The sequence below is a fragment of the Centropristis striata genome, chromosome 5 (genome assembly GCF_030273125.1).
Source record: "Centropristis striata isolate RG_2023a ecotype Rhode Island chromosome 5, C.striata_1.0, whole genome shotgun sequence".
Taxonomy (NCBI): domain Eukaryota; kingdom Metazoa; phylum Chordata; class Actinopteri; order Perciformes; family Serranidae; genus Centropristis; species Centropristis striata.
Genome location: NC_081521.1, coordinates 37,652,215 through 37,666,856, shown reverse-complemented (window position 1 = coordinate 37,666,856; position 14,642 = coordinate 37,652,215). Strand labels below are relative to the sequence as shown.

The window sequence follows — 14,642 nt, the reverse complement described above, 5'->3', positions numbered from 1 at the left end:
TACAAATAAAGTGTCTAAAGAAGGAGTATGTATTAAGGAGTAGAATTCCAGTGCAGAATAAATATGAATATACAGTATAAAAATGTTGGTGCTATGAAACAAATAAGGTGCAATGAACATAAGGTGCAATGAACATACCACTTCATATCCTACTGCCACAGCATAGAAATGCATGTAGTTGTTACTGATCTGGTGTAATTTCTTTTCCCCCAGGTTTCTCCCTCGTTCATCAATACATTCAGCGTTTTAATGAGGTGTCTGGCAACAAGTCAGGTGAAATAAAAGTCTATTTTCTGGTTGACGAACATGGAACATTTTTGAAGGTCTCCATGCACTACTGTACTGTTTGAATACAATACTGAGCTACATCCATTATTATGAATAATGGAATAAACATTGAATAATACATTAGGTATTATTGAATACTGTGTCTGCTTGTGGCCTGTCCCGTTTTTGTGTTGATAACATGAAATATCTATTTACTACCTTGTCGAATCAGTCGCCCTCAGTTACACGTCTGACAGGGTGGCGGTTCTCCTATTTCAGTCCTTGTCATAATAATCATTAATCCCTGGATTAATGTTGTTTTTCCATCGACTCCTGTGTGATCCTCTATCTTTGCACATCCAACGCCTGATAAGAAAATGTTCAGCGGCAAAACAGGTAGGCAGGGGATCACTGTGTGGGTTTCATGCACTGCCGTTTGAAATGCCTGAGTGAATTCATGTGCGTGTGCATTTTACTTTGAATTGTAGTCAATTCGCCGTTTTAAGTCATTTTTAAAACAAATGTGTATTCATATTTTTATTTGCCACAAGCATTCCAGACGTCAAGCTTCTCTAATGTGATAATTTGCTGCTTTTCTCTGTTTTTATATCATTGTTTGAGGAATATATTGGGATTTTGGACTGTTTGGACATTTTATAGACTATATTATTAACAGAGAATTGCAGCCCTTATTTGAACATCTATAAATGAGCTGATCTGTAGTAAGAGAATGTATATAATGTTCAAAATACATTAATGATGAGAGCCTGATGATAATGATGTAAACCTTTTACTGCAAAGATGTAGTCTACATCTTTGCAGTAAAAGGTTTACAATTAAAAAAGAGCACCCTAAATGTTTTATACATTTGTAGAGATTAAACATTATATTATGTTTTAGATCATATCTTTGTTGATCACTTCTGCTGTAATATATGCATTATGTATAATAAGTACAAAACCTTTTTTTCATTTTAGCTGACATGAGTATGAATCCCACAGTTAAACAATAAACCTACTCAGCTTACTAAAATCCAAAGCAAACGGCATATTTAAGTAAAATTACCCTTCGGTCTGCAACATGACTATTGTAATTGATGTTAGTGAGCAATGAGCTGACACAATGTGTGTAATTTAGAAACAGCAGCTGACAGCTTTACTCAGCAGCGGTCATTGACTGGAGTCAATTTTAAGCGAACTCATAAACAAAAAGGAATAAACTCGGCCTGTTAGTATCTTTTTTTCAGTGGATCTGAGATTTGTGTGCAGCATTTCCCATGTGTTTAGTCACCAAAGAAGCTAATGATTCTGTCAACACTCACATGCACAAACAAAGCATCACTGGGAATATGCTTGACATTCCTGACATCTGCTGGTAGCAAAAAAAATAAATCCATTTAGTTCTACAAAAAGCAGCACTCCTCACTTGGCATGAATATTTATTTCAAATCCTACTGTGCTTTTCTTTTTTCATTGTAATGTACTAGGCTCATGATTAACTGTTCCTTTTTAACATTATTTTTGCTGGCTTTGTATAGCTGTCATCCGGAGGAGATCCAAGACTGCTGGAGTAATGATCACACAGTATGTAGTAAACATACCGGAGGGGAAAAGCACCCCAGATTTCCAGAGTAAACCTACTCCAGTAACTATCAAGGAAGGTGGGTTTGATTATAAAAGAGCACTAAAAATGCAATTTTATAGTCCCCTAAAAGATGTGCATGACAATAAATACCTTATTGACCAAAGAAATGAAAGGAAAGTGAATTGGTTGGCTTTTATGGCACTATTTTTCTTATCCTTGTTAAACTCAATGAAACTAAAGAGGTGAAAATACAGATGCAATATTTCCATATATCCTTCAGGGAAATCAGCGGTTTTCAAGGTTGTAGTGAAAGGGGATCCAACTCCAGAGGTGACATGGAAAAGAGCTAAAGGGCCTATTACAGACAAGGACAAGTTTCAGAATAAATATGATGAATCAACTGGAGAGCATATATTAGAGGTGAGTGACTAAATCGTCAAACGATGAAAATCCTTTGAGTAGTTACTGCTCATACTGAGCTTTTAACAGCACAGTAAAACAGTAGTTACAGTAAAACTTGTGCACCTGAAAACTTTCCATTTGTATTTCTAGATTGTCAAAGTGTCTGGTGCGGAAACAGATACATACAAATGCTACGCTGCCAACGAATACGGCAAAGCTGTCTGCACAACAAATTTAAACGTGATTGAGAGTAAGTACAGTTCTCAGCATGATTGTGAATATTGGTTCTGATTGTGCGTGTCAGGGGGTCATAAAGTCCGCAACTGGCATTGTAATTTCCTCCAACGCTTCTCATTTAAAATGTGTATTTTTAATCGATGGGGAAAAAAACAGAATAGCTGTGAAAGACTAACAAACTTGAGCTGAATTTGCTGCTTTCAGCTTCGAAAAATCCGTTAGACTTCAGAAAATTGCTGCGGAAGAGGTGAGAAAACGGATATCCTTATAATAAAATATCTAATCCTGTTTTCTGCATAGATTGTTTTCTGACACATTTCAATGTTAACCTTATACCTTTAGTAAAGTAGACGAGAAAGCAGACGGGGAAGCTGATGAAAAATTCTGGGACACGATGATGAAAGCAGACAGGAGGGACTACGAGCGCATCTGTACTGAGTTTGGTGTTGCAGACTTACAGATGGTCCTCAAGAAACTGGAAGAGAAGAAGAGGGAGAGGGCGCAGAATAAGAGTAAGGTATGAAAACATCCGGCATCATCCCAAACTTAACCATCAGAACAGCAACAAGCTATGATGGATGGACGACATCTGGCACTGAAAAATTACTATTCACCTTAACATAGCATAATATTTTGTGTTGCGAGAACTTCAAATGCAGTTAAAAGCAGCGCAACAACTGCATTTGAAATATTTATTCATGAAAATGTATCATCCATTTTTACTGCTCATTTCATCTCATTAATTCTACACTCCCAAGATGTCTCTGACTCCCAGCCCAATCAGCTGTTTTCATCTCTTGTCAGTATCAGAAAACAGGTTTAATTATTTTAGATGTTTTGAAAAGGTGTCTTCGCTTCCTTGGAACTGGAAATTGAGCTTAAAGATGCACATCGAGGCAGATTAAGATCTCTTAAGCTGTCAAGTTCATTTTAAAGCATTATCCTGATTGTATCCGTGTAATCACTCCCTAGTTGCTAAACAGTGTCTTATATTTATCCTACACCCTAATACTGGAGTGTCAGACTACGAATTAGGTGTGAAACTGCCTGATACAAGACAGAATCATGCACTCCGTTTCCATCTTTAGTCTGACATTACTCATTTTTTATCACCAATGACTAAAGAGCAATATATGTGCCTGAGTCTAACATCATTTTAAGTCAACATAGATGATGTCAACGTCCTAGTTTTGCCAGGGATTGTCGGGTGATATTGAGAAGACATGACAGTCAATAGTTGACAGCAGTGTTGTTATTACTCGTCTTTGTTTCACAGCTTGACAACAGGGTTAGTGTCGCTTGTGGCGCTGATCGGCTAATCTTAAAGTCCCCCCTGGCACTCACTGGATCGATTGCTTTTTAAACGAGAAACCACTATTTCATGTCATATGATGCCAGACAAATCCGTTGTCTCAGTGGAGTGGACAGATTCAATGGTCTGGATTCAGGCAAGGTGTGAAATGGATGCGCTGTATCGTGACCTCAAAAATTCCCACACTGACGCAAAGGAAGTAATTTCCATGGCACGTACACTGCTTTCTGCTAACGATCCCACAATGCAATGTGCAGTGATGATGCACAATGACAATATTAAGTATCTGAAATCTCAAAATACTGCTCACTTAATAAATAAAGAAGAAAGAGAAGAGAAGAGTGATTATTAAGCGAGTAATGAGTTGGAAAATGTTTTTCATTCTCCAAATTACACATGCGCAACATACAATGTATTACAAATATTTTCCAAAGTCAAAATATAAATGTTTTATGAGTCTGTATCTCCTCTGTGTACTTTGTAGAATGGTGCGCTTCCATATGATGAAGATGCAACAGAGAAACACAGCCTAAAGCAAGCTGGAAGGACGAGGGATCTTAATAATAAGGGCCTGATGCAGAAGGGCACGGGGCTCGATCAGGTGGATGAAGAAGTCGACCTGCTCGACACAGGGCGGGATCTTGCGGATGAAGAGGTCAACAATCTCAATGCAGAGTTCAAACGTAGGTTCAAGAAAGGAACAGTGGTTGGAATTCAGCTTTTACAAATCTAAAAATGTGAGACAACTGTTTTTAAAGACAATTTGTACCATAGACTGTATAAATAATGGACGTAGTCACCATGACGTCACCCATTGGTTTGTGGACTGCCCATTTGAGGCATCGAGTTCGGCGTTACACTCATCGCCATCTTTCGTCGCCATCTTGTTTCTGCAACGGGAAGCAGACCGTATTTGGACTGTGGAGGAGCTAGAGGGTTCTGATGAATGACAACACACCTCTCTTTACCTCAACCTGACTGAGAGAAGCCGCTGCTAATCCATGTTAGCATTAACTGGAGCGTTAATTTTGGCTACCAAAAAATAAAAAACAATATGTATGTTACTTACATATGGAAAGGGAACCGCGACTCCTTGGAGTGTCCATTAGTCCAACCAAATGCTGAACAAGATATTTTTAATGAACAAAATGTTATTAACTGACTGTCATTAACTGAAAATACAGTGTTAAAGGGTCAAAGCTATGAGACCAAACTGGACGGAAACACGGACAACGACAAACAATTTCAAGGCTGGATACCATAGACATAATAAATATAATAATCTTTATTATGTCTATGTTTATGATTTTTTTTCTCTCCCGTTCTCTCCTGATGATGGCTCGACTTGTTAGTGACCTTCTTTATCTTCTACTTTCTTCTAAATGGGGCCCATTATTTACACTATTAACATCAAATTGTCTTGAAGAAGATTTTTTACTAGTGATTGAAACCATAGTTGAAAAAAATGCTGAGGTAATAAATCAAGTGCGAAGTTTTCTCATTTTGTATTGAAATGAATGGACCAAAATGCTTTTGCAGCCGCCGTCAGCACCCACCACTGAAATTTTTTTGTAGAATGCAGCTTAAGGCACTTCCTGGTTTGCATCACTGCTAAGACCTGGAACTTGCCGCTTTATTTTTACAGCAGCATATGGTTAACCATAGTGCAGGTAGTCCAGTATAAATTATTTCCTTGATTAAACTCTAATGATGTAATTCATGCTTTAGCTAAAGATTTATGGGACGGGTACAGTTTCTTGGAAGAGACTGAATACATGACTCGGTTCACTGATTCTTTGTGTTGCTTTCACAGTTTCCAATGTGGACTTTGTAATCAGGATTCAGGAGATTAAAGCTCAAGAAAGAGACGATGCCCTCTTTGCGTGTGTCCTGACTCATCCATTACCCAAAATCACATGGATGGGCAAGGGCAGCACCCTGGAGGACGGAGAGAAATACAGCATAACAGTGTCAGACCACAAACTCATCCACCGGCTGCTGATCAAGGACTGCAGCCAATTGGACAAAGGCATCTACTCAGCTGTGGCTGGCATTACATCCTGCAGTGCCTGGCTGGTCGTTCAAGGTAACACATTACAGCTAAATGCACCGATACGCGATTTGTCAGAGTGTGCTGAAGCGACCCTAATTGCTGCCAAACTTATTATTGATGATGTTCACAAATAAATGTGAGTTATGTGTGATGTATGTTGTATTTCATATCCTTTAAGGCGATAGTGACCCTGCTTCTGCTGGACATAAGAGACCTCGTAAAACTACTTTGGCTGCTGGAGCACAGATTGACCTCGAGAAGGTGGCCAGAGAGCAACAAATAAAAAACCGAGAGGAGATGGAGAAGATTTTAGCAGCTGTAAAAGTAAAACATGGAGATGGACAACTGAAAGAAGGGAAGTCATTAACCACAAGCGGAAGAGATGGGGAAATAAGTGCAGTCGTTGCACCGGGGAAAAACAAAGGAGAAGAGGAAGAAAAGAAGAAGAAGAAGAAGTCAAAAGGGAGCAAAGGGAAAGGAGCAAATGTTAAAAACTTAAGAGGAGATGGCACAGAAACGAACTTAGATGGTTCAGAGTGTCTGACACAAGTTGGAGAGACAATAGATGACAACAAGAACAAGAAACACACCAGATCTGGTCAAGCAGATTTTGACAAGGTAACAGGTAAAGTCGATCTATGCCTAACAAAGCATTTTCACCATCAGCACTGCAGTGAGTAGTCAGTTGTGTTTATGATCAAAACATGCAGACTTGCACCTTACTTCACTTTAGTTATTCAAAAGGCAGAGCGGAGGAAGAGAGTGAATTTATAACCAAATTGGATGTCAGCTACAAACCCAATTCCAACGCTGTAAAAAATGTAATAAAAACAAAATGCAATCATTTGCAAATCCTTTGCGACCTACATTCAATTAAATGCAGTACAATGAAAAGATATTTAATGCTCAAACTGGGAAACTTTGTAAATATAGACACTTGAATTTTATGCATTCTGTTTTTACGTATTTAAGTTTTACACAGCATTTTTCTTTTTAAATCTGGGTTATATAAGATGGCATTTGCACTTTAGTGGTTCTGTTAAGTGACATTCTGAGATTTCACGGTCAAATTTTATGAATATTTGATGAAACTTGATGATAAATGAGCAGCTTTTTACCACCTAATTAAGCAGCTAATTGTTACATCCATTTGTTGTTCCTCTCACGGTCAGATGTGATGCCTTTAGAATTTGTAATCAATAACTTAAATTTCAGCTAAAGATAAACAGATAAATTACAGCTGTAAATTTAACTGAACAGGTAACCAAACCATGACTGTATTATTAGCTACAGTGGTGTCGAGCAGAGAGTTTCCACACAACAAACCTGATTAACATCACTCTGACAGGCTCCAACTCAACTATGTTACTGCAACTGTCATACACAGAAACCTCAGACACCACAGATACAGATGAAGGAGAATATTCTGAAGAAAGTGACGACAGCACTGGATCTACCAATAATTCAAGAAACAAAAAACACAGTCAAGAGAAAGGACGAAAGGGTAAGAGAACATCTTTATATCCTAATTTATCCTTCTTCTTTTTTTACAACTATGGCCCCGTTCACACGAGGACGCTCGCGGGTGAAAACGACAAAATATTTTATCGGAAGTGCCTTTCGTTTAGATGGTGACGCCGTTTTGGGGGCTTAAAGACGCAAAAATCTGAAACCACCTTCCAAAGTGGAAAAGTTGAACACGCTCCACCGTAGCGTGTCGTCTACACTGACAAGACACAAAACTCTGATCTGATCTGCTCACGTCACGTATGTGTTTACGTTACATACATGCTCCAGTACAGGAAAATAAACAAACGTGGGATTATTTCCATGCGTCGGACCTTCAAGCTGCTCTGGCAGCTCTAATAAACTTACAGGAGTCTTTCCACCAAATGTACAGGATATGTACAGATAGTATTAGTGAACAGAGAAGGATCTGGAATTACCTCCATCACATTTTGCAGCAATTCGTCGGAGGCGAGCCAGACGGCTGTGAACGAGACCTGGGGGATCTAGTGATGGTGGAGAACTTTGTGGAAGGAGTAGCTGATGAAAATGTGTGGCGTGAAAACTTCTGCATGCCCAAAGATGCTCTTATCGCTTTAAGTGATGCCGCCTGGCTGCATACAATCGAATTTCACACACTTTTGCGTCACCGTATGCAGCAGATTTCCTCCCGAAAATGCTCGTCTAAACGAGGAATAAAAAGTGAAGACACAACGCCACTTTTGCGTCTTCTGTTCAGACCGTCCTCGTGTGAACAGGGCCTATATAACACTTTTCAAAATGTGTTCAAGTCACATCCAAACAAATTACTCTAAACATTATTCATGCTTCTGTGTGTTGTGTCTGTGCAGGTTCCCGTGGCAAAACTGTGGAGTTCGACCGGATGCAAACATTTGGCACAAGTGAAAATGAAGTGGCTGATTCTGATGGAAATAAAGACTCTGCTGGGTCTGTAAAGCGCTCAAAGCTCACAAAGAAGGTCCGATGGAAAGAACAAGCAGCTGGTAAGAAATAACCGAAAACATAAATGTTCACTTTAGTTTAGCAATTTTGGGTAACACTTTACAATAACCATCTAAGTGATGTTTATAGATGGTTTATAAACCAATTATTAACCATTTAGAAAATTCTATATATATTTAATCTTTAAATGTTTTCAAACAATTTCTTAAAGGTATATGAATCATTTTGAAATCATTTACATACTTAATATGGTGTTAAAAATGTTATAATGAGTGCAAAACTATTAATAAACTAATAATTATAATGTAATTGTTTGTTTATGGTAAAGTAACTATCAATTTACATTAATACACCATCTATTAAAAAAATAAATTATAGTTCAACATTAATACATTTTCTATTTACCATTCTAAATGGCCTATATACGGTTTATAAATGATGATTAAACATTAATAAACTATCTGTTTACCATCTATAAATGGTCTTTTTACCATCTATAAATGATGGTTATTATAAAGTGTTACCCAATTTTGTGTCTTATATTCTGTGGCATTATATATTAGCCATCTTAATCTGTGAATATCAGCATTGAAAAACCCATATCAGGCTGTAATGTAGGTTTTAATGTAAGTAAAATTCAACCATCCAGTGGAGAATTGCTCTATCTTAATGCTGAACATGTGAAGCAGCATGATAAAAGGAAAATGAAATGTCAACGATGTATGTGACGCAGGGAAGTCGATGGCTCTTGTCTTTGGTCGGGTGTTAACTCTATGGTGTGAGATGTCTCTAGTACCTGTTGCTCTGCTTTTAGAGCAAGATCCAAATGGACTAGTGGGTAATGATGAAGGAAGTGACGCTGAAACAAGTGACGCTGAAACAAGTGGCGCTGACACAAGTGGCACTGACACAAGTGACGCGGAAGCAAGTGGCGCTGACGGAATTGACACTGAAGGAAGTGACAATAAAGCAGGTGACAAAAAAATAGGTGACAAAAAAGCAGGTGGCAAAAAAGCAGGTGGCAGAAAAGCAGGCGACGGTGACGGTAATGAGGACTCTACCGGCCAGGTCAAGCAATCAAGACGTAAGAAGAAAGAAAAGAAGAAGAAAAGCCAGCGGCCAAAGAAAGCAGTCAACGGTGAGAGCCTCATGGAGGTGTAATATCGGTTAATGGCCAAAAAAGTTCTGCTCTGTTAAGAAGTTTAAATTGTTTCAAAAACTTGTTGTTTTATGAGTGGAGCCACGTCATTCATAAACTTGTACATTCTTGTTGTGTAGAGGAAGAAATAGTTATTCTAACTTTATCATTATATTGGTTATTATGGTGGGTTTAAGTTCAAGGTGTAAAACTTTGATTTTTAAAAAAGGTGAAATGACATGTCCTGAAAACCACAACGAGTATGACGAGACCGAAGATGCAACTGCGTCTGCCAAGCATCCGAGGCGTAAAAGACAAGGCCCACTGATAGAAGACGTGGTGATTGGTAAGTAAATAAACTAAGTGTCCTGACTGAATCACAGAAAGGAGCTCCAGCTGCGTGCATCTGCGTCTGTTGATCCAGTAACAAAACAATACAGGATATCTGCTGGTTATGTGTATAACTTGGTTGTAGTTTAAACTTTATGCATGAATATCTGAATCACTTATGACATTTTTGTAATTCATTACGATTTAGAAGTTCAGAAGTTATGCAGTCAGCACAAACTAAAAAGGCATCATAATAGAAAATAGAAAACCATTAATCAACCATAACATACAGTACCATAACTGTCTCAGCGGGGAGCACACACACACTGCAAGGCCAAATTGTTTTGCAATATTCATTTGTTAAATGACACAGCACGTACCCGACATATTTTTTTCTGGCACAGGAGAGTAAATAATCTCTCAACACTACACATTAAATATGTAAAGTATGTTCTGAAAGTTCTGTAGCATATGTAATAATCAAAGAAGACAACTAAGCGACCTGAGGAGACTGAAAACTATCTGAAAAAGAATATAAATAATGAGGATTTATGAATGATTTAAGGAAAATTAGATAATGTTTGAACGATTCATTTTGCTGTTTTCTTTCTATCCTTGTGAAACGGGTTTATTTTTGGATGCATTTAAAATAATCATAGTGCCCAACTGCACTGTTAAAAATCTTCGTAGAAATAACAGTAAAACACTGTCAAATACATCAGAAATAGGGCGTAAAATAAAAAATTGTATATCACCATATTAGACACTTTTAATTAATCAAAATCAAATCAAAGAATAGCACAAAACTTTTACTTTTTTCTGCCATAAAGTGGAAGAAACACACAGTTTTGCTGTAAAAATATAACATTTTCATGCAAAATTTATGGAGAAATACCATGATGTGTGAATGAATGACACAATTACTCTAAAAATAACAGGAATACTCAGTCTAAATTACAGTTTTTGCTGATATTTACATTTAAATTTAGAATAGAAAATCCACTCACTGTAATTTTTACGGTGAAGTTCTGGCAACCACAGCTGCCGGTATTTTACCGTAAATTAAACAGATTTTTTTTACAGTGTGTCCTCTCTTGTGTGTTTTAGATCCAGGGGTTCATTTCATCTGTGGTCTGTCTGACGTCAATGCAATCATCAATGAGCCTGCTGAGTTAACTTGTAAGCTTAGCAGTGAAGACTGTGAGGGAGTCTGGTTCAGAGATGGCAAAAAGGTTAGTCACAAAGGTCAAGCTCATCATTTTCCTGCCTACTGTGTCTGCATCCCATATGAAAGCTTATTATACATTAGGTGATTGCGATCGTTATTAGTATAGACTTTCTATATGAAAAATAGTGACAAAGAGAGAAATAACACAAGGATAGTTACTGTGTGATGCTAAACTGACAAAATATACAGATCCAAGCACAATCTAACACGTCTGGTTCAACTTCTTTACCTTTCGGATGTACAGTACAGGCCAAAAGTTTGGACACACCCATCTCATTCATTGCGTTTTTCTTTATTTTCATGACTATTTACATTGTAGATTCTCACTGAATGCATCAAAACTATGAATGAACACATATGGAATTATGTACTTAACAAAAAAAGTGTGAAATAACTGAAAACATGTCTTGTATTTTAGATTCCTCAAAGTAGCCACCCTTTGCTTACTAGAATATAAGACATGTTTTCAGTTATTTACAGTACATAAGTACATAATTCCACGTGTTCATTAATAGTTTTGATGAATTTACAATGTCAATAGTCATGAAAATAAAGGAAACACATTGAATGAGAAGGTGTGTCCAAACTTTTGGCCTGTACTGTATGAGAAACACATCAGGGTGACTTTCTGAACAGCAAGACCCAACTTTCTTTATAGAGAATCTGTTGTGCACTGGAAATAACCCCCAGTGTCACATATATCATTGAACTGTGATGTACCAGATGTTTAGATAATTTAAGTGGGTCACAACGGAGAATAGACACAAAAAGCCCTTTAAGCCATGCGGTGTTGCTGATTTGAATAACGAATCAACTGTTAGTGCTTAATGTGTACATCTTTATCTGTGTGCCCCTTTTCCTATCAGATATCCCCAGATGACAATTTCATTGTGACTAAAGATGGTGCGATCCATAAATTAGTCATAATCAGCTGCGAGGATGAGCACTCTGGGAAATACCGCTTTGAGGCAGACGGTCGTAAAACAGAGGCGATGATCAACGTCAAAGGTTGGAGAATTTGTCATGATAACAACAATGAGATTTATACTATGCAGTACCGGAAAAGGAAACAAACTAATTATATTTACAACTACAGGTCAGAATCAGACTACAGCTAAATACCACATGATTATTGAAATGACCAGAAGTGCCCTCTCTTACCTTTAGATCCCCCCAGGATTAACCCTGAAGACCTCAGTGCTTTCATTGAGCCAGTCACGATCAAAGTGGGACACAATGCCATCTTCAAAGTGCATTTTGTTGGCCATGAACCCATAAAGATTAAGTGGTACAGAGAGGGGGAAGAGCTCCTCGATGACAACAACACAAGGATAGAGAAATCTGCGAGTCACAGCCGCTTGCTCCTGAGCAGGTGCCAGAGGAAGGACACCGGCGAGATCAAGATTAAGCTCAAGAACGAACACGGCTTCACTGAGGCAATTTCACAGCTAATTGTGCTTGGTAAGTCAATTAAGGACAATGCAGAAAAGGTCTTATCACTCTCAGATTTTCTTCTTGTGCTCTACGTAGAATGGGACAATAAAAACGTTGGACAAATTCAAAGGAAATAATTAACTCAACATCCAGCTCCTTCAAGACAAATGTAATCTTTTTAGATGCCACAAGATGTGATTTGTGCAGAAAGCTGTGTAGTAAGAAGTGTTTTTCACTTTTAAGATCTTAAGAACAGCAAACAGCAGTGCCATTAAATGCATCATAGCTCATACACATAATAGTAAAAAACCAGGACAGTCTCTTCTCCATTAGGTGAAAAGGGGGCCACATTTCACTGAGCCCATCTGTGCCTGGACAGATTTAGGTACTTTTTTTCCTCCAAGTGCAGCTCTCAAACTACAGTTCCACTGACAGAGTGAAAAAAATAAAATAAAATCAAGATTGTTTTTGTTCTACCTGAAGCAGAGTCCCAGTTGGTGATAATGTGACAGGTTAAAGATGTGTTTTGGAAATAGATTTCAATGCTTGACAAAAGTTATTATGTTCAAACCTCTGCTACCGCTGTCAGCATCACAGCTGTCAAATTATACTATTATATTATCATCGCTCAATGAAAATGATGTTTCCCTAGTAGAGATGCAGCTTTCCCTATTGCACATTAAAGAAGCTAGTATTATATAACATTTTTTTATGTTTTAGACAAACCGACTTCACCGCTGGGTCCTGCAGAGGTAACAGAGAGCTCAGTTGTGTGTATTGAATTTAAGTGGAGGCCCCCAAAGGATGATGGCGGCTCACCCGTGATTAACTACATAATGGAGCGACAGCAGGTTGGACGAAACACATGGAAGAAACTAGGGGAAGTCCCAGGTGTGTCCAGCTACCGTGACACAGACGTGGACCGTGGACGGAAATATTGTTACCGTATCCGGGCAGTGACTGCAGAGGGCACAAGTGAAGCGATGGAGACTGATGACATGCAAGCTGGCACACTGGGTGAGCCAAACTGCTTCCTGTGTGGTATCTGTCTGATCAGTTTGACCCACTCATCTATAATACTAAAGACAGTGATGTAACAGATGTAAATTCACCCAAAAATCAAACTGATGAGATTAAAACCTACACGTGACGAGGCACACAGCAAAACAATAATGCCACTTTCAAGGTCCAGAAAGACAGCAAAGTCTGCAACCTTTGATCGAAATGGAGTCAGAAAATGACTCATTGTTAGAGAGGAAACCGTTCAAGTCAAAACCACAGGCCTATTAACCCATTGAGGCCTGAAACGCCTGTAAAACCTGTGGGCGATTTTAAAATCAGCCCCTAAAACCTGAAGTTTTTCTGGAAATTCAACAGAAGTGTCAACGCTTCTACTAAATAATAGATTTTTCAGCCTCTGTAGCAGATAGAAATGAAATTCAAAAAGTATTTGAGAGCTTATACAAATACTACAAAACGACGTATCCGCTTTCCAGGCTTCAATGGGTTAAGAAGAAAATCACACTTAACAGTTATTTTCCTTTCCAGATCTCGAAAAAAGTCCACTATGGTTTACGTTATGAATTTGCCACAGACAACTTAAAAAGAGTGCAGCGGGCGACACAACACAAACAAAAACAACATAACACAAGCCTAATGCAAAATGTAATGACTTACTGATTGAGGTCTTCATCCTCCAGATCTTCCTGCATGTGTAGCACAAGTACTCCATTCAGGCTGCCAGTCTCACCGGTCTATAAGACTCCACAGAAATATTGGCTGGAGGTGACATTCGTCCCGGAGAAGTCGGAAAAAGTCTTCTCCAAAGTCACGATCTGTAATTTAAGAGTAATATTAAGAAAAGGGTTCACCCCAAAATCAAAAACACATTGTTTCCCCCATCTACATGCTGTATTTGTCAGTCTAGAGCAATAAAACTGCTCATTATCTTGAGTGCCATCTACAGCTAATATCTCCAACACTGGGCAACACCAGTTCAAGTCAAACTTTATTTTTTAACCAAAACAATCAAGATTGATACATAGCCCCAGAAGCAAAAGGAAAAATATGTATTTTGTATTTTGTTGAAGTTTGGATCAGTTTATTTTGTAGACCATTAAATAAAAGTTTGGTCTCCCCTTCTCAATCTTATTCTTTACCTTTAAAAAAAAACAGGTGTTAAAAAGTT

The 14,642-nt window shown here is 38.1% G+C and overlaps 1 protein-coding gene across 1 annotated transcript in view; it reads left to right on the top strand.

Annotated features, from left to right (window-relative positions):
• The first annotated feature begins 538 nt into the window (after positions 1–538).
• Positions 539–14,642, top strand: part of LOC131971568 (immunoglobulin-like and fibronectin type III domain-containing protein 1) — a 25,642-nt gene continuing 11,538 nt past the window's right edge. Inside the window, exons 1-17 of the mRNA XM_059333077.1 lie at positions 539–663; positions 1,805–1,927; positions 2,132–2,271; positions 2,404–2,503; positions 2,695–2,737; positions 2,833–3,007; positions 4,287–4,485; positions 5,616–5,888; positions 6,034–6,480; positions 7,243–7,359; positions 8,213–8,365; positions 9,139–9,462; positions 9,692–9,808; positions 10,900–11,024; positions 11,887–12,028; positions 12,188–12,481; positions 13,175–13,471. Of these exons, the coding sequence (XP_059189060.1) occupies positions 645–663; positions 1,805–1,927; positions 2,132–2,271; positions 2,404–2,503; positions 2,695–2,737; positions 2,833–3,007; positions 4,287–4,485; positions 5,616–5,888; positions 6,034–6,480; positions 7,243–7,359; positions 8,213–8,365; positions 9,139–9,462; positions 9,692–9,808; positions 10,900–11,024; positions 11,887–12,028; positions 12,188–12,481; positions 13,175–13,471 (3,088 nt within the window). The 5' untranslated portion in view covers positions 539–644. The remainder of the gene's footprint in view (positions 664–1,804; positions 1,928–2,131; positions 2,272–2,403; positions 2,504–2,694; positions 2,738–2,832; positions 3,008–4,286; positions 4,486–5,615; positions 5,889–6,033; positions 6,481–7,242; positions 7,360–8,212; positions 8,366–9,138; positions 9,463–9,691; positions 9,809–10,899; positions 11,025–11,886; positions 12,029–12,187; positions 12,482–13,174; positions 13,472–14,642) is intronic.